Raw genomic sequence first — 17504 nt, forward strand, 5'->3', positions numbered from 1 at the left:
GCAGACTTTCAATCTACATATAACACCTCAGCCCATATGTCAACTTGACGTCGTTTGGGAAATTCAGGGATAGTAAAGTTTGGGTAGAAATCTTTACTGGCGTCAACGCCCATGCCCACCCTCAAGCACAGGGCAGCTTTTAACTTAGAAAAGTCAAAGGAACGAGAACTATAACTACCTTGAGTTGAACAACAGTGATGCTGGGTCGACAAAACTGGTTTGTTTGTAGTTGCTGAAGTTGAACCTTCAAACTCGAGGTTTTCTTGCGAAAGCGTTCAATCTACGCCAGGCAGACAGGAATCATGTACGTCCTGGGGCGAGACCGTACGTTTATATATAGTTTTGTCACCGCGATGCCCAACGGCAAGAAACACGCCCCTTATAGTTGTTGTTGTCGGCGTTGCAACTGACCTCTGATAATTTACATATGCTACTTCGGAAATGACCCAGAACCACCGTTTATTACTTACAAAGAGTCAAATTTGCAATACTCCAAGTAAATCGGAATGCATGACTTGACAACGTGTTTATTGCATATTCTATTAGAGGTAATATATAGGCCAGAATATACCTTCAAAATGTAAAGTTATGCATTATTTGTGGTGGTATTTCACCCGTAAGACTGTGATCCATGCTCCGTTTTTAAAATACACAGTAGCATGTTGTTTTATACAGTCTGTGTAACACGACATCAAACTCCAAAGCCACAGAATACATCTCAGCCTTTCATGAAGGGACACAAGATTTATGAGTATCTGTATGTACAGCGTATACATGTATAACACGACAGCGTTGTAGGTACGCGGTCCAGCGGCTAGTGGCTGCATTACACTTTTATTTACCTAACCATTGCATATCTAACTGCCGGCCTTGTTCAAAACTGTCTATCCTAGAGAGGATGCCCCTACGTACTAGCCATTGCATATCTAACTGTAAGCCTTGTTTAAAAGTATCTATTCTAGTAAGGGTGCCTCTACGTACTACTCTGCTTGGTGGCAACGAGTTCCATTCTTCGATAGTTCGAGTTAAGAATGGTATTTTATAATGGTTTGGGGAACTCTCTTTGCTTGGGAAGATGGTTACTATATTTTTATAGATATGTAGGTGATGTTCACAACTTATTAACTAAGCAACCATCGAAGCGAGCAGTCACACAAGAGAATAGTCACACAAGAGAACCACTTTTCTAAGTAAACAGGAATGCATGACACGAGGCAACATGTCCACACTTTAAATGCTGAATTTGATGAGAAGTTTTTAGTCTTAGAAATATGAAAAAAAAGTCAAACTATGCATAAACTTTATTGAACAGCACAAGTGTACATGTACGAGGCACAACCGCTCGAATCTACTGCTATATAACAACAAACATAGTAAGAGACTAATCTGGACCTCCGATTGTCTGAAAGTGTTTTACGAGCCCTGGGGTATCTAAGTCTTATGTTTCCTTCGACCTTAGGTAAACCTAGGCGCTGTGTAACAGCTGTATAACACCTTTGCAAATTGCCCTCCCAGACACTACAATTATAATACAATACAATACAATACAATACAATACAATACAATACAACTACAATATAGTACTAATACAATACAATACTAATCATATCAATACAATATCATAAATTGCATTATGTAGAGTACTTATGTACATTAAGACTTTCGTTCGTCCCCTGTATACATCAGCTACATCTTGTCGATACTTGTCTCTAGAAACTGACACTTCTAGATGGCCTACAGTGGCTGTCAGTGATGTCAACAGTGTAAATCCGCTGGTCTGTACCTGCTCCTTAATCAGTCACACACCTGTTGTACAGGCGGGATGCAGTAGCAACTGTTGCTTGCGAAAAACTGCCGTATATAGGTTCACTGCACTGCTCGTCGGCATCAGGAATCTCTGGGTCTCCGCGATTGGTCATACCTTCTCTGAGGTTTGCTGAGTTGAGTTCTGAAGACGTGTACAGGCTGGAGGATGCAGTTGCCGCTTGACCATCATCAGAATCCTCTGGGTATCCGTCTGCAGAGCTGTATATATTTGCTGAGCCGTGGTTTAGCGAGGTACTAGAATACATGGCAGTAGATGCGACTAGTACTTGGGGATGCTTGTACACAGTGTCCATGCAGTGGTTGTCACTGTGTGGAATCGCTTGATGTCCGTCAAGCATATCTTCTCCGGTAGTGTTGGCATCCGATAACTCATAAAGGCCAGATGGTTCAGTTGTTGCCTGTGACTGTCTGTTGTGTGTGGATTCAGTGTTCTCCGGGGCAGTTACAGTTAGACGTTCCTGATCCAAACCTTCTTCTTGGGCGCTTTGTTGGGTCGACTCTACAGTTGGTGTCGAAGGTTGGTCTTCATCCAGGTGGTAGTAATGTAGATGGTAGTAGTGTAGATCTCCCTCGTCATCAGCGGTACCGTGGTAGGCAGTGTCCGCGATTGGTGGTACGATTTGATTGACATTTGGGTATCCGTGATTGGGAGCTCCTGCAAAGAGATGGGTAACCTGAGTTCACAAAAAACATTGAAAACACAAATAGATAATGTTTACTTTCACATGGTCTACAGTTACAAACTAGTACCCTCTTTACTCAAACACTGGATTCCTATTACATAAACACACAAACAAACCTGTGCTGGCTTTCCTCTTCATCTTAATTCCGAGGAGACATAGGATGAAGGTCAGGATCAGAAAGCTTCCGATGATGGTGATGTAGAGAACTGAGAAGTCGCCATCTTCTCCTTTCTTCCTGCCCATGTTGTTAGCAAACGACTCAGTGGTGTCGTTCTGGTAGGATTCATCTGCTCTTGACTGATTCCATATCGGGTCTCGCCCGGAGCTATCTCCGGAACGGTCGAGGAGAGAAGTTGTATTGTTCTGCTGTCGGCTCTCTGTATCTAGATCTGTGGGGACCATGACAGATTCCGTGGTTGGCCCACAACCCGTCAGACGATTAGAAACTTCTGATAAAGGCAGATTTTTCAGTCCACTCGGACTGTGGCAGGTCATTTTGAACATCTTATATCTAAAGACACCGGCAACAAAGCAGGCTGAACACGACAGACAACAGGCCTTCTCGTCTCCTCCTTTACAGGCTTCTAAACACGCCATCTTTTCAATCAGCCAGAAGAGGTCGCAGTCACAGTGAAAGGGATTGTCATTGATCCAGGCGTCTTTCACCTGTGGCCATCCCAGTTCGTACTGAGAGAGAGACGTGATCTTGTTGTAACTTAGATCTACGTCTTTCAGCTCCGGCAGATGCTCAGTGACGTTACCAAGCTGCACGTACCCTAGTCGGTTTCTATTTAGATAAAGATGCTTCAAATCTGGCAGAGCACGCAAAGACGTCCAGGAAAAAGATTCCATGCCGTTCCAGCCGAGGTCCAGCCAGGTTAGTCCTGGCAGAAAAGGCAGCCAGGTTACGTTTCTGATGTTGTTGAACTTGGCGCAAAATTTGTCAGTGTTAGACGGTATGCCATCAGGAAGCGTGGTGAGGTTTAGCTTATTACAGTCAACCCATAGTGTCAAATAGGACGGCATCTGCCGCTTCGTTATCTGACATTCGGCTGACAGACAAGAACAACCCGTCAACAGAGATCCCAACATAACGAGCACCAACAGTCCACTTACTGTCATATCCAACGGTTTGGCCATGGCCAGCTCCGTGTCTGTTGGTCACATTGACAGTTTGGTACAGCAAGCGACCGACAACGCGCGACCCTGTCTGAAGCAGTGTCGTTCGCGATCAGGACGACCTGCCTTGTATTCTGATACATATTCACGTTTACGTAGTACAGCATTGGAATATGCACTATCGCCCTTTGGCGTAACATTAAAAGCTTAAAAAATAAATAAAATCTTACTTTTTAACTGTTTCCTAGGTTGTCTACACTGTCTAAGGCAAGGGAACAGTTAAAATGTGAGATTTTATGTGGGCTTATTATCGACTTCATGACATGAATAATGAGTTTCGTGATCTGGTTAAAGTTACAGCTTAGGCCACACCGATTTAATTTTATGGATGACATCCTCTGAAGACCCCCAAACTAGTGCGCGCGGGCGAAAAAAATAAAAATCCGGCCAAAAATAAAAATGCTACAAAACCACAGGAATACAAACCTGGTATTGTGAATTTGGCGCATTACATAGCGACGTATACGACAGGCCGACACATGCTGGATTTTTGCGGAATATATGAATCGACACTGCTGTACGTATGTACTGAGTTCTTGAGTCTTGGAGCTTCGGTAGCCTGCTGGCTGCCGTCAACCAGAGTTATCACCACCATGCACTACCTAGGCCTAAAGCTAGGCCAGAGCCTCGGAATACGTGATCTTTTTTTTTTTTTTTTTAGATCGGGCGAAAATCAATGCGCGCGCGGATGTCATCCATAAAATTAAATCGGTGTGGCCTTACGACATATTGGCTTCATTACCTGTGAGGTTGACCTAGTCTGTATCTTTTTGCATTTTTTGCGTCTACATCACATCTAATTCAATAGCAGGAACAAGATCCATAACAATAATATATGTGAAGTTTAGAAGTATAGAATATATGATTTCCGTCCACATCAATGAAATATTGAATTTGACGCCTCCGCTTCGAAACCAATCTTCTGACTGTGGACTCCTGAAGGCATGGAGTTTCCTGATACGTTTTCTGATTACAATACGTGAAGGTGTCCAGTGTTCTGTAATGAGTCTGCAGCTTAGAATATACAAAAGGCTCAGGCATGAGGCATGGACGGTCATGTCGTTGCCATGATCTCTTTGAAACAAATCACTTTCTTAGGGCAAAGGGCAACAACAAGGAAGATCTTGAGACTGGTGACGCCGCTGGTGGGCTGTGCCACTTTACACGAGGGGCGTTCTTCATAGTCAGTTACACAGGGTGACATGTGCCTAGCCCCCCTATCACAATGGAAGATCCTAATAAAAAGAGTAACAGTCATACTATTTTTTTCAACCTTTATTATTTAACCTTGAAAATGTACAGTACATGTGTGTAGCAGTACAACTCTTCGGCCTAAGCCGTTTTTCAAGATATTATATTACTATGATACGAACAAGGCATTGCCTCTGATCATTAGCTAGATACCATCCAATTGAATTTTTGCTCTGAATAGTCACTCTTTGTTGCAATTTGTGGCAATTTCATAGGCCTGCCTTCAAATATCAGAGTTATCAACCAAGGATTGAGGATGTTCAAAAACTCGTATTTTCGAAGAACAATATCGTAGAGTTGAACTCGTTGCCACCAAGCACAGTAGGGGCATCATCACTGGAAAGCTTTAAACAACTCCTGCAATTAAATGTGCAAAGATTGACTGGAACATCGGTGTAATATAGCTAGCTGCCGCCGCGCCGCGGGCCTGCGAAGCTGGTGTGTTACGCCGAAGGGTGGTTATACCGACTATACCAATATAGATACCATAAAAAGTTATCTCAGTGCCTGACTTTTTTTTAATATTCTAAACTGTAGACTGGTTACACGTGACAAGAGACACCGTCACGTATTGTAATCAGAGAGCTCATCTGTTAAACTTCGCGTTTGAAGACTTCTAATCAAATTGGTCTTAAGGCGAGGGCGGAGGGGGTGGCATTGTCTGTTCTTCTGCCTTCGTATGTTATTCTTGTGGATCTTGTCGCTGTCATGGACTTTATTGTGTGACGTAGCCGCAAAAAAGTGCAAAGGCACAACAAATAATGCAGACTGCCCCAACCTCACACGCACAGGTTATGGAGCCCATTCTTTGTAAACCACTTGCCTGCATTACTGATTATCTTGTAACAATGGTGATAGTACATACAGATATAAAGGACTTTTATATTTTCTGTGCCCATGCCTTACACCAAAGGAATGTGGTACATATGCCAAAAGGTGTGGGTGAAGTTGTAAAGGTATGAATACGAGGAATACCAAGTCATATGATCAGTAACAACACCGCCTCAGGCAGAAGACTGTCGCATGTAGCAGGTTGCGGTTAAGAAAGATCAATGTGTACAAACCTACAACTTTAACATGTACGTCTAAACAACAATTTGTTTAAACGAAGGCATTGAAAGCAACTGACCAACGGACACGGAGGATAAACCGTTAGAAATGAAAGTAAGTGGACCGTTCTTGCTTTTTACGTTGGTATCTCTGTGGACGGGTGTTTTTTGTCTGCCAGCCAGATGTCGGATAGAGAAACAGATTCTGAAGTACTATAGGGCACTGTGGGTTGATTGTAACCATAAAAGCCTTACCACGATTCCTGATGGCATACCGCCCCATGCTGAACGATTTTGTGCCAAGTTTAACAACATCAGAAACGTAACCTGTCTGCCTTCTCTGCCGCGACTAACCTGGCTGGACCTGGGTATGAACTCTATGAAGTCTTTTTCATGGACGTCTTTGCGTGCTCTGCCTGGTTTGAGGGTTCTTTTTCTAAATGGAAACCTACTACAGTACGTTAAGCTTGGTAACGTCATTGAGCATCTACCGAAGCTAAAACATGTAGATCTAAGTTACAACAAGATCACGTCTCTCTCTCAATACGAACTGGGGTGGCCACATGTGACCACTGCTGTGATCATGGGCAACCCCTTTTACTGTGACTGCGACCTCTTCTGGATGATTGAAAAGATGGCGTGTTTAGAAGCCTGTAAGGGGAGAGACAATGGAGCCTGTTGTCGGTCGTGTTCAGCCTGCTTTCTTGTCGTCAACCTGAAAAAAGCAGGCAGAGCTGTATGTTACAGACCGATACAACTGAGCCAGCTGCCTTGGTCAGAGGTGTCCAATAATCTAACAGGCTGTGAACCACACCTGCCGACCACAGAAGCTGCCATGGTCCCCACAGACCTAGATGAAGCTGAGAACCAAGCGCAGAGCAACGCCACTTCACCCATCAAACGTTTCGGAAACAACTCCAGGCAGGACCCAACACGGAACGAATCAAGCGCCGATGAACCCTACCAGAACAACATCTCGACAAAGTCAAATCCTACACAGGCCATGACGAACTCGTCTGCTCATTACACCATGAGCACGAGGAATAAGGAAGATGACGAACTTTTACCTCTCTACATCACCATCATTGCGATGGGAATCCTTCTGACTTTGACCTTTATCTTCTGGCGCGTTCGTGGTGTTAACCACGGAGACCCAGCTGTCAATCAAGCTGCACCACCAGTAGTGAACCCTGCCTACCACGACACCTCTGATGTTGAAGAAGATCTGCATTACGATGTCACTGAAGAAAACCAAACTTCGGCGCCAACTGTGACGTCGACACATCAGAGCACCTGTAAAGGTTTGAATCAAGAACATATAACTGTCACGGAGAGCGCTCAGCACCGCACGGGATCCACACACAGCAGGCAGTCACAGGCAACAACTGAACCATCTGGCCTTTATGAGTCATCAAATGCCAACACCGCTGGAGAAGGACTACATCATGACCCCATAGCAGTTCCACACAATAAGACCCACTGCATGGAAGCTATGTACAACCATCCCCAAGCACCTCTTGCATCCTCCAGCATGTATACATCGCAAAACGGCAACTCATCAAACATCTACAGCTCTGAAGACGGTTCGAATCGCGGAAACCCAGTGGCTCCTGGTGATGAACAAGCAGCAACTGCATCCTCCAGCCTGTACACGTCACCAGAACTTAACTCAGCAAACTTCAGAGAAGGCATGACCAATCGCGAAGACCAAGAGGTTCCTGATGCCGACGAGCAGTGCAGTGAATCTATATACGGCAGGAGTTCGCAAGCGGCAGTCACTTCTTCATCCCATCTGTACAACAGGTGTGTGACTGATTAAGGAGCAGGTACAGACCGCGGATTTACAATGTAGACATCACTGACACAGAGCCACTGTAGGCCACCTAGAACACTTGCAACAGGTTCACTTTACTGTCTCAATATGCATAATGTTTATCAATGTTGACTTAGTCCTTTACTGATGAATAGTTTGGGTAGGAGCTAACCTGTTCTCCCTCCCCTTCCAGTTGTCATGTGGAAAAGTTTAATAAACTAAACTAAACTAGACAGAAAAAGCAGCGCCTAGAGACAATATATAGACAGGGGACCTAGGCTCTACTGAACTAGATCATAGAACTCTTTCAGAGATTAGAATGGCCATGCTCCTCGGGTAGCTTATCTAGTAACGATGGTGGATGAAACATTATTCATATTTTTTTAATTATTTTGTTAGAAGCTAGACAGCCCCACAACTTTGGGAAACCTCTAGTCCTGGGCAAGTGAGAAAGGTGTATCTTGTTAATTTCTAATACCGATTTAGTGGTCAGTGTTTCTGTTCCTTAAACACTGAATTAGTAGAGCTCTATCGTGTTCTTGAATGTAAATATTATCTGACCAGAAATAAGTCACTTTCTTTAGGCAGGATTTAAGAAGTTTTGACATGACCTGAAAGGGGCATAGTTTGGTGTATGTATCACATCAAAAGATTTGGCAGGATTGGAACTCATTGTAATCTATTAATATAAATTGTTATCAATATGAATGTATCACATGAGTCATAAACACCACTTGGTACCTGGTAATGTAATGTCTACAGGAGGAAATGGAGTTATAAGCAAACATTAATTTTAAAACTGTCGTTTGGAAAACCTCTTATCCTATGTTTCTTCATAAAAAAGTAGCATAATATTTTATACGTCTCGTCAACTGTCCTATACTCTTGAAGAAAAACTATAAAGATGAGATCTGTTTACACAAAGTAAATTTTATTGCTATTTTGCATTCAAGAAATACATCAAAACTTATGTTGGCACACATATATATTGCCCTAAACCAATACAACATCTACAAAATTAAATCAATATTGTAATTCAACGACATGAATGAGTACTAATATTCAGGTAAAGAAGCCCGTACCTTTCGTGTTTTACTACTAAGCCGTGTACACTTTTTGATATTCCTTCAGTGCAAATGGGCATTGTTTTCAGTGACAAATCACTAGATAAAGTGGTAAAATACTGCAAGTATTATGTAAATCAAATACAAAGGGAACATTCTGACTGCTATTCATAAGAAAAAAAATCATAAGATGACAAATGCCTTACTTTGAATTTACAATTATAATGACATAATATCGCATGATCATGATAAATTACATTTGATGCTGGTACCATGAACACAGCCCAATCTATACATTTATCCATCCATAAATTTAAAGTAAACGTCTGTTACAGCATGTCAGAGTCGTATACATTATCTCATGCATTTGCTTTGCATTAATTATCATTTGAAAGATGACTGTTACATCTAAAGTAACAAAATGTAAGTTACAAAATATAACACTTGTTTTGCTTTGTACGTGCATTATCATTTGCAGGATGGTCATACCAGTATAAGCTACAGTAGTAGTTCAGGTGAAAAATTAAGTTCTTGGTTGTTAAAAGTTAAAGTCTATGCTGTAGATAACTCCGACGAAGGAGCGATGCCTTTTGTCTGTCCCGTCTTTGGCCATATCATTTTATTCTCTTAGTAGAAAAGGATACAGCTGTAGCATTTCTTCGTGTACAGACGGTGGCACAATACCACCAGAATAAGACAGCTCAAAGTCCCAGCCATGACGCTGAGTAGAATGTTTTGGGCTGTGACTTTTTTTGTTAAGTTCTCACCTGATCCCTCAGTAGGATTTGCAGCCATGGTAATGTTACATTCAGTTGGTCTGCACTTGGTATCGTTGTTAGCAGTTATGTGCAGGATAGTTGTTGGCATGGTCTGTGCCAGACCGACGAGTTGATTGGCTTTGATGGTCCAATTTGATGCCACCGACACGTCATGGAAAATCCAAAGACAGTTAGTTGTTGAAGGAGTGGTCTGCTCCCTGCACTCCTGCAGCTGGGCAGACGCCTTAGATAAAGGGACCCGCTTCAGTCGACTCGGACTTTGGCAGTGAAACCGTCCAATCCGTAGACTATAAACGAGAAAGCAGGCTGCACAGGACGAGCAACAGGTCTGGTCGCCTTCCCCGCAAGACTGTAGACATGTTAGCTTGTCAATCAGCCAGAGCAGATCGCAGTCACAGTGAAACGGGTTCCAACCGATCCTGGCTTCTTTCACCTGTGGCCACCCCAGCTCGTATTCAGAGAGAGACGTAAGCTTGTTGTTACTTAAATCAACGGTTTGCAGCTTCGGCAGATGCTCAATGACGCCGACAAACTGCACGTACCGTAGCCGGTTTTCTGTTAGATAAAGAAACCTAAGATTTGGCAGATTACGCAAAGACATCCAGGAAAACGATTCCATGGAGTTCATACCTAGGTCCAGCAACTGCAGTCGCGGTAGAGAAGGCAGGCAGGTTACGTTTCTGATGCTGTTGTACTGGGCAGAAAATCGTCCAGCATTAGACGGCATGTCATCGGGAATCGTGGTAAGGTTTAGATGACTACAGTAAACCCACAGTGTGTCAGAGTACTTCTCCTTCTGTACCCGACATTCGGCTGACAGACAAGAACAACCCGTCCACAGAGATCCCAACATAACGATAATCAGTCCACTTACTGCCATATCTGCCGGTTTGACCTCCGTGTCTGGTGGTCACATTGACTGTTCGTAGCAGAAGGCTGTACTGTGCGACAGTCTTCCTCTGTCTGACTGAACAGTGTGGTTCGCGATGAGGAAGTCACTAGACACCATCGTGTACTGTAATCATAGAACTCATCTGTAAAACTTTCAGGCTGCTGAGATTGGTCTTAAGGCGGGGGCGTTCAACACAATTTTACAAAAAGAGACATGGCGGGGGTTGAACAAATTGCATTGTCTGCCAGCTTATATTATTCTTGTGGAGCTTGTCGCTGCTATTGGATCCATTGTGTGATATATGTAGTCACAAAACGTGCAAAGACACACCAAAAGTCAATCCTTTCTTTTTGATATTGTTTAAGCAGCCTCAATGAACGTGGGCATAGCCGTAGCATTTCCTCTTATACAGACGATGGCACAATATCATCACAGTAAAGCAGCTCAAAGTCCCTGCAATAGCGCTGAGTAGAATGTTGGGGGAAGTAAAATCACCACCTGATCCCTCGGTAGGATTTGTAGCTGTGCCCTTGTTACTTTGGGTTGATTCGGGCTTAGTGTCATTGCGGGCAGTTTCGTGCAGTATGGTGGTCACCATGGTCTGTGTCTGACCGACCCGTGACTTCGTATTCTCGGTTGGATTTGACCCTAACTGCAGAGACGTCGGTTTCCACACATCTGTGGTCAACTGCTGTGGCCAACAACCCGTCAGATGGCTGGAAACGTCTGATAAGGACAGCTTTTCTAGTCCACTGGGACTGTGGCAGGTCAGTCTGAACGCCTTATATTTCAAGACATCGGCAACAAAGCAGGCTGAACACGACCGACAGCAGGCCTTCTCGTCTCCTCCTTTACAGGCTTCTAAACACGACATATTTTCAATCAGCCAGAAGAGGTCGCAGTCACAGTGAAAGGGGTTCCCCATGATCCTGGCAGTGGTCACCTGTGGCCACCCCAGTTCGTACTGGGAGACAGACGTGATCTTGTTGAACTTTATATTTACAGTTTTCAGTTTCGGTAGATGCTCTATAACACTGCCCAGCTGCACGTAGCGTAGCCGGTTTTCATTTAGTGAAAGAATCCTCAGAACTGGCAGAGCACGCAAAGACATCCAGGAAAACGATTCTATGGCGTTCCAGCCAAGGTCCAGCCACTCCAGTCGCGGCAGAGAAGGTATATAGGATACATTTTTTATGCTGTTGAACATGGCAAAAAATTGTTCAGCATTGGGTGGTATGTCATCAGGAATTGTGGTAAGGTGTAGATTGTTACAGTCAACCCACAGTGTCCCAGAGTAATTCTGCTTCTTTGTCAGACATTCAGCCGGCAGACAAGAACAACCCGCCCACAGAGATCCCAACGTAACGAGCATCAACAGTCCTCTTGGTTTCATGATCATATCTGACGGTTTGTCCTCCGTGTCTGTTGGTACGTTACAATGACTGTTTGGAAAAGCTAGCTGCACTATGCGGCAGTCTCCCTCTGTCTGAGTAGTGTCGTTTGCTATGCAGACGTCACTAGACACTATCACGTATTGCAATCATAGAACTCATCTGTAAAACATGTTTTCACTCTTCTGCTGAGATTGGTCTTATGGCTGGAGCGGCAAGGACAATATTGCAAAGACAGGGCTGGGGTTTCAGAAATTGTTTTTTCTGCCAACGTATATCAATCGTTGAAAGGTCATCCATCTTTCAATGCAGTTTAAAACATATTTAAGATCAAAATACCTTACTTTGAATTTACGGTACATATTCAACGCAACATAATATATACATCTGGTGCCTGTATCATGATCACACACGCTGATGTTAGTGCTTGGTCCTGAACATAATACCACACAACATTTCATCTAAAGCAAACCTCTGTTACAGCATTGTTAGCATTGTATTCTTGTATTCTGTATACATTTGCTTTGTATTATCATTTGCAATATGGTCACACCAGTACAAACAGCAATGGTTATTCTAGGCGAATTTATAATTAAAAGTTCTTGGGTGGTATATATACAAGCATGACATGAAGGCTGTTGTCAGTGCAATCTATTTGTAGCTGTAGGGCTTCCATTGTTTGGTACAAACAAAAGGCAGTCTGGAGTTCGTGAGTTACTGGTAACATAAAGGGTCTGTACCTGCCCCTTAATCAGTCACACACCTGTTGTACAGGATGGATGAAGTGGCGGCTGGTACTTGCGAACATCTGCCGTATATAGGTTCACTGCACTGCTCATCAGTATCAGCAACCTCTGGGTCTCCGAGACTGGTCATGCCTTCTGCAGCACTGCTGGTGAGGTTTGCTGAGTTGAGTTCTGGTGACGTGTACAGGCTGGAAGATGCAGTTGCCGCTTGACCATCATCAGAAGCCTCTGGGTATCCGTCTGCAGAGCTGTAGATGTTTTCTGAGTTGTCGTTTGGCGAGGTACTGGTATACGTGCCGGAGGATGCGACTAGTTCCTTGGGATGCTTGTACATAGTGTCCATGCAGTGGTTTTCACTGTGTGGAATCGCTAGGTTTCCGTTAAGTATTATATCTTCTCCGGTAGTGTTGACATCCGATAACTCATAAAGGCCAGATGGTTCAGTTGTTACCTGTGACTGCCTGTTGTGTGTGGATTCCGTGCATTGCTGAGCATTTTCCGGGACGGTTACAGTCAGACGTTCTTCATCCGAACCTTCATCAGGGGCGCTCTGATGTGTCGACGTTAGGGTCGGTGTCGAAGGTTGGTCTTCGTCCAGGTGGTAGTAATGTAGATGGTAATGGTGTAGATCTCCTTCCTCAGTGGTATTGTCGTAGGCAAAGTTCGCTATTGGTGGTACGATTTGATTGGCAGCTGGGTATCCATGATTGACAGCTCCTGCAGTGGTACCGTGGTAGGCAGAGTTCGCTATTGATGGTACGATTTGACTGACAGCTAGGCATCCATGATTGGCAGCTCCTGCAAAGAGACAAGTGAGCTGAATTCACCATCATAGAAAACACAGGAGAACCAGAAACGTAATATTTGCAAAACAATTGCAAAATGTTTACTTTTACATAGTTTACCGTAATAAACTAGTGCTCGGTTTACTCATACACGTTCACATTCATAGTGACTAGCCCCTCTAACTCTGCCAGGCCAATTGCTACATAATGTAACCCAACACCACAGGGTATCTACTACAGCACCAGTTACCATGGTAACATGCCCACGTCATTAAACTTAGGAGGAGATAGAAGAAGAAGAAGAAGCAAGTGAACGAAAAGTTCCTACTAAAAGAACAAACAAACAAACCCGTGCTGGCTTCTTCTTGGCGGTTGCGGAAAAGTCTCCACTTCATCTTAACTCCGACGAGACAGAGGATGACGGTCAGGATCAGAACGTTTCCGATCACAATGATGGTGATGTAGAGAACTGGTAGCTCGCCATCTTCTCTTTTCTTCCTGCCCAAGGTGTAATCAGCAAACGACTCCGTGATGGCCTGTTTAGGATTTGACTTTGTCGAGATGCCCTTCTGGTAAGATTCATCTTCTCTTGACTCGTTCCGTGTCGGGATTCTCCCTGTATTGTTCTGACGTGGGCTCTCTGTCTCATCTAGACCTGTGGGGACCATGACAGATTCTGTGGTAGGCTGGTGTGGCCCACAACCCGTCAGATGATTGAAAACGTCTGATAAAGGCAAATTTTTCAGTCCACTCGGACTGTCGCAAGTCATTCCGAACGCCTTATATGTCGAGGTGCTGATAAGAAAGCAGGCTGAACACGACTGACAGCAGGCCTCCTTGTCTCCTTCTTTACAGGCTTCTAAACACGCCATCTTTTCAATCAGCCAGAAGAGGTCGCAGTCACAGTGAAAGGGGTTCAAATTGATCCTGGCATTAGTCACCTGTGGCAACCCCAGATCGTGTTGAGACAGAGACGTGATCTTGTTGTCACTTAGATGTACAAGTTTCAGCTTCGGCAGATGCTCAATGACGTTACCAAGCTGCACATACCGTAGTAGGTTTGCATTTAGGTAAAGAGACCTCAAATCTGGCAGAGCACGCAAAGACATCCAATAAAACGATTCAATGGAGTTCATTTTTAGGTCCAGCGATTCAAGTCGCGGCAGAGAAGGAATATAGGATACATTTTTGATGCAGTTAAGCGAGGCATCAAAGCTTGTTGTGTTGGGCGGTATGTCATAAGGAATAGTAGTAAGGTTTAGACGGATACATTCAACCGACAGCATCTCAGCGTACTCCCACTTGTCTACCTGGCATAGGGCTGGCAGGCTGGAACAACCTGTCCACAGAGATCCCAACGTAACGATAATCAACAGTCCACTTACTGCCATATCTGCCGGTTTGTCCTCCGTGTCTGTTGGTCACAATGACAGTTTGGAGCAGCGAGCTGCACTGTGCGACAGTCTTCCTCTGTCTGACTGAGCAGTGTGGCTCGTCATCGTGACGTCACAAGATACCATCACGTACTTTAAACATAAAACTCATCTTGTACAACTTTATGTTCGTAACTTCTGCTGATACCATCACGTCCTGTAATCAAAGAACTCATCTGGACAACGTTATGCTAGAATTTGTTTTACTGAGATTGGTCTTCAGCCAGGGGCATCAAAACCAATTTCTTCAAAGACAGCTATGGTGGGGGGGGGGCAAATCGCAGTCTGTTGTTCAACGAATGTATATTATTGTTGTGGAGCTTGTCACTTTTATGATGAAATTTATTGTTTGATGTGGCCACAAAACGTGCAAAGACACACCAAAAAATGCAGACGCATCCGACATCACAAGTTATGAAGCCCATCATTTGTAAACCCTTATTATTACCTGCAATACTAATTAATTTTGTAGTTCATAGGGTAAAAATACGCCAACGGAACAAAAACTTTTCTATTCCTGTGTCTTGCACCAATGGACTGGGATACACATGACAAAGTTGTACGTGGACTTGGATATAGATGGCCTTCAAAAATGTAGTATGTATCTCTTTATATTCCATCTGGTCCCTACTTCTTCTCTCATTATTTCATTGAAAAGCAGCTAGTGAGACGATCTAACTATTTCACCAATAAACAAAGTCACAATCAAACATCTACAAAATTTATTCAATATTGTAAATCAACAAAGTCAACACCAGTAGCAATATTCTGATAAACAATGTAACCTTTCGTGTTTTAAATAGAAGGTTTTATACACTTCTTCATATTCCTTTCAACATTGGACGTTGTTGCAGTGCTAAATTATCAGATAAAGTGATAAAATACTTCTGTGTGAAGCATCCTGACATCACCGCTATTCATATAAAAAGCCACACTTCATTCAAGTACGTTCAAAAAGACATATCACAAGACAAAGAACACCTTACTTTGAATGTACAATCATAACCATAGTTTAAAGCAACATAGATAATATATACATCTGATGTATGCTGGTATCATGTGCATAACAATGCTGATGTTAGTGCTTGCTTAATGCGTAACAGTACATCTAAGAAACCTCTGTTACAGCATTTTTACCATTGACTGACTGTCAATGCCATTGTATATCTGATACATTCACTTTACATTGCCATTTACAAGATGCTCATACCAGTACAAACCACAGTTCTTAAGTTTGGGTGGATTTATATTAAGTTCTTATAGTTCTTATAGTTGTTAAATGTTAAACATTTAGGTCTATATATGTTGTAGAAAACTCTGACAGAGCTGGTAGTGCCTCTAGTCAGTCCTGTCCTCTGCTATATCGTTTCAAGCAGCCTTATGCAATTCGAATAGAACGCGTTTCCTCTTGTACAGGCGGTGGCACAATATCATCAGAGTAAGGCAACTCACTGTCCCTGCCATGGCACTGAGCAGAATGTTGGGGGAAGTGATGTCTTTTGAAGAATCACCACTTGATCCATCGGTAGGATTTGTAGCCGTGTCCTTGTTACTTTGGGTTGGTGTGGGTCTAGTATCATTGCGGGCAGTTCCGTGCAGTATGGTGGTCACCATGGTCTGTGTCTGGCCGACGCGTGGCTTCGCATTCGTGGTCGGATTTAACCCTAACTGTGGGGACGTTGGTTTCCACACGAAAATCCCCTGACGGGTTGTTGAAGGGGCAGCCTGCTCTCTACACTCCTGCAGACGGGCAGACGCGTTTGATAAAAGGAGATACTTCAGTTCACTCGGACTGCGGCAGAAAAGTTTGTTACCATATTTCAGGTTGCCTGTAAGAAAGCAGGCTGAACACGACAGACAGCAGGCCCTCTCGTCTCCTCCTTTACAGGCTTCTAAACACGCCATCTTTTCAATCAGCCAGAAGAGGTCGCAGTCACAGTGAAAGGGGTTTTCCAGGATGTTTGCGCAATCTAGCTGTGGCCACCCCAGGTCGTACTGGGAGAGAGACGTAAGCTTGTTGTAACTTAGACTTACATCTTTCAGCTTCGGCAAATGTTCTATGACCCTGCCCAGCTGCACGTACCGTAGTCGGTTTTCTCTTAGATAAAGAGACCTCAGCTCTGGCAGATTACGCAAAGACATCCAGGAAAAACGATTCTATGGAGTTCATACCTAGGTCAAGATACCGCAGTCGCGGTGAGAAGGCAGGTCAGGTTACGTTTCCGATGTTAGTTGGAAAGGGCGACAAAATCGTTACTGTAGTTCAAAGGTATGCCATCAGGAATCGTAGTAAGGTTTAGATGATCACAGTCAACCCACAGTGTCCCAAAGTAGCTCTGCTTCTGTACCCGACATTCGGCTGGCAGACAAGAACAACCCGTCCACAGATATCCCAACATAAGGAGCATCAGCAGTCCACTCACTGCCATATCTGCCGGTTTGTCCTCCGTGTCTGTTGGTCACACTGACAGTTTGGAGCAGCGAGCTGCACTGTGCGACAGTCTTCCTCTGTCTGACTGAGCAGTGTCGTTCGCACACTAAATACCATCACGAACTGTATCCATAGAACTCATTTTAGGTTTTAGGCTTCTGCTGAGATTGGTCTTAGGGCG

The 17504-nt window shown here is 43.8% G+C and overlaps 3 protein-coding genes and 1 pseudogene across 3 annotated transcripts; all 4 read right to left on the reverse strand.

Moving 5' to 3' along the window:
- Positions 1 to 1790: 1790 nt before the first annotated feature.
- On the reverse strand, positions 1791 to 3632 carry LOC109461655. The gene is made up of 2 exons (XM_019758037.1): positions 2627 to 3632; positions 1791 to 2482 (listed from the first exon to the last, which is right to left on the reverse strand). Exons 1-2 carry the CDS (start codon positions 3630 to 3632, stop codon positions 1791 to 1793), a joined length of 1698 nt encoding a protein of 565 aa, XP_019613596.1.
- A 4761-nt stretch (positions 3633 to 8393) lies between these two features.
- Positions 8394 to 10525, reverse strand: LOC109461656 (leucine-rich repeat and immunoglobulin-like domain-containing nogo receptor-interacting protein 3). The gene is made up of 2 exons (XM_019758038.1): positions 9634 to 10525; positions 8394 to 8413 (listed from the first exon to the last, which is right to left on the reverse strand). The coding sequence occupies exons 1-2, from the start codon at positions 10523 to 10525 to the stop codon at positions 8394 to 8396; spliced, it is 912 nt and encodes a 303-aa protein (XP_019613597.1).
- A 382-nt stretch (positions 10526 to 10907) lies between these two features.
- Positions 10908 to 11930, reverse strand: LOC109461657 (leucine-rich repeat-containing protein 24-like). The gene has a single exon (XM_019758039.1). It carries the CDS (start codon positions 11928 to 11930, stop codon positions 10908 to 10910), a length of 1023 nt encoding a protein of 340 aa, XP_019613598.1.
- A 4330-nt stretch (positions 11931 to 16260) lies between these two features.
- Positions 16261 to 17101, reverse strand: LOC109461659 (annotated as a pseudogene).
- Positions 17102 to 17504: the final 403 nt, after the last annotated feature.

This window comes from Branchiostoma belcheri, unplaced genomic scaffold (genome assembly GCF_001625305.1).
Source record: "Branchiostoma belcheri isolate BF01 breed outbred unplaced genomic scaffold, Haploidv18h27 scaffold95, whole genome shotgun sequence".
In the NCBI taxonomy this organism is placed as follows: Eukaryota; Metazoa; Chordata; class Leptocardii; order Amphioxiformes; family Branchiostomatidae; genus Branchiostoma; species Branchiostoma belcheri.

Excerpts from the sequence above, each read along its gene's own strand:
- LOC109461655 (XM_019758037.1), bottom strand. The coding sequence starts at position 3,632 with ATGACAGTAAGTGGACTGTTGGTGCTCGTTATGTTGGGATCTCTGTTG. Across the intron at positions 2,483-2,626 it reads GAAGAGGAAAGCCAGCACAG|GAGCTCCCAATCACGGATAC; the intron begins GTTTGTTTGTGT and ends ATCTCTTTGCAG.
- LOC109461656 (XM_019758038.1), bottom strand. The coding sequence starts at position 10,525 with ATGGCAGTAAGTGGACTGATTATCGTTATGTTGGGATCTCTGTGGACG. Across the intron at positions 8,414-9,633 it reads AAATCCTACTGAGGGATCAG|GTCATGTCAAAACTTCTTAA; the intron begins GTGAGAACTTAA and ends TGCCCCTTTCAG.
- LOC109461657 (XM_019758039.1), bottom strand. The coding sequence starts at position 11,930 with ATGAAACCAAGAGGACTGTTGATGCTCGTTACGTTGGGATCTCTGTGG.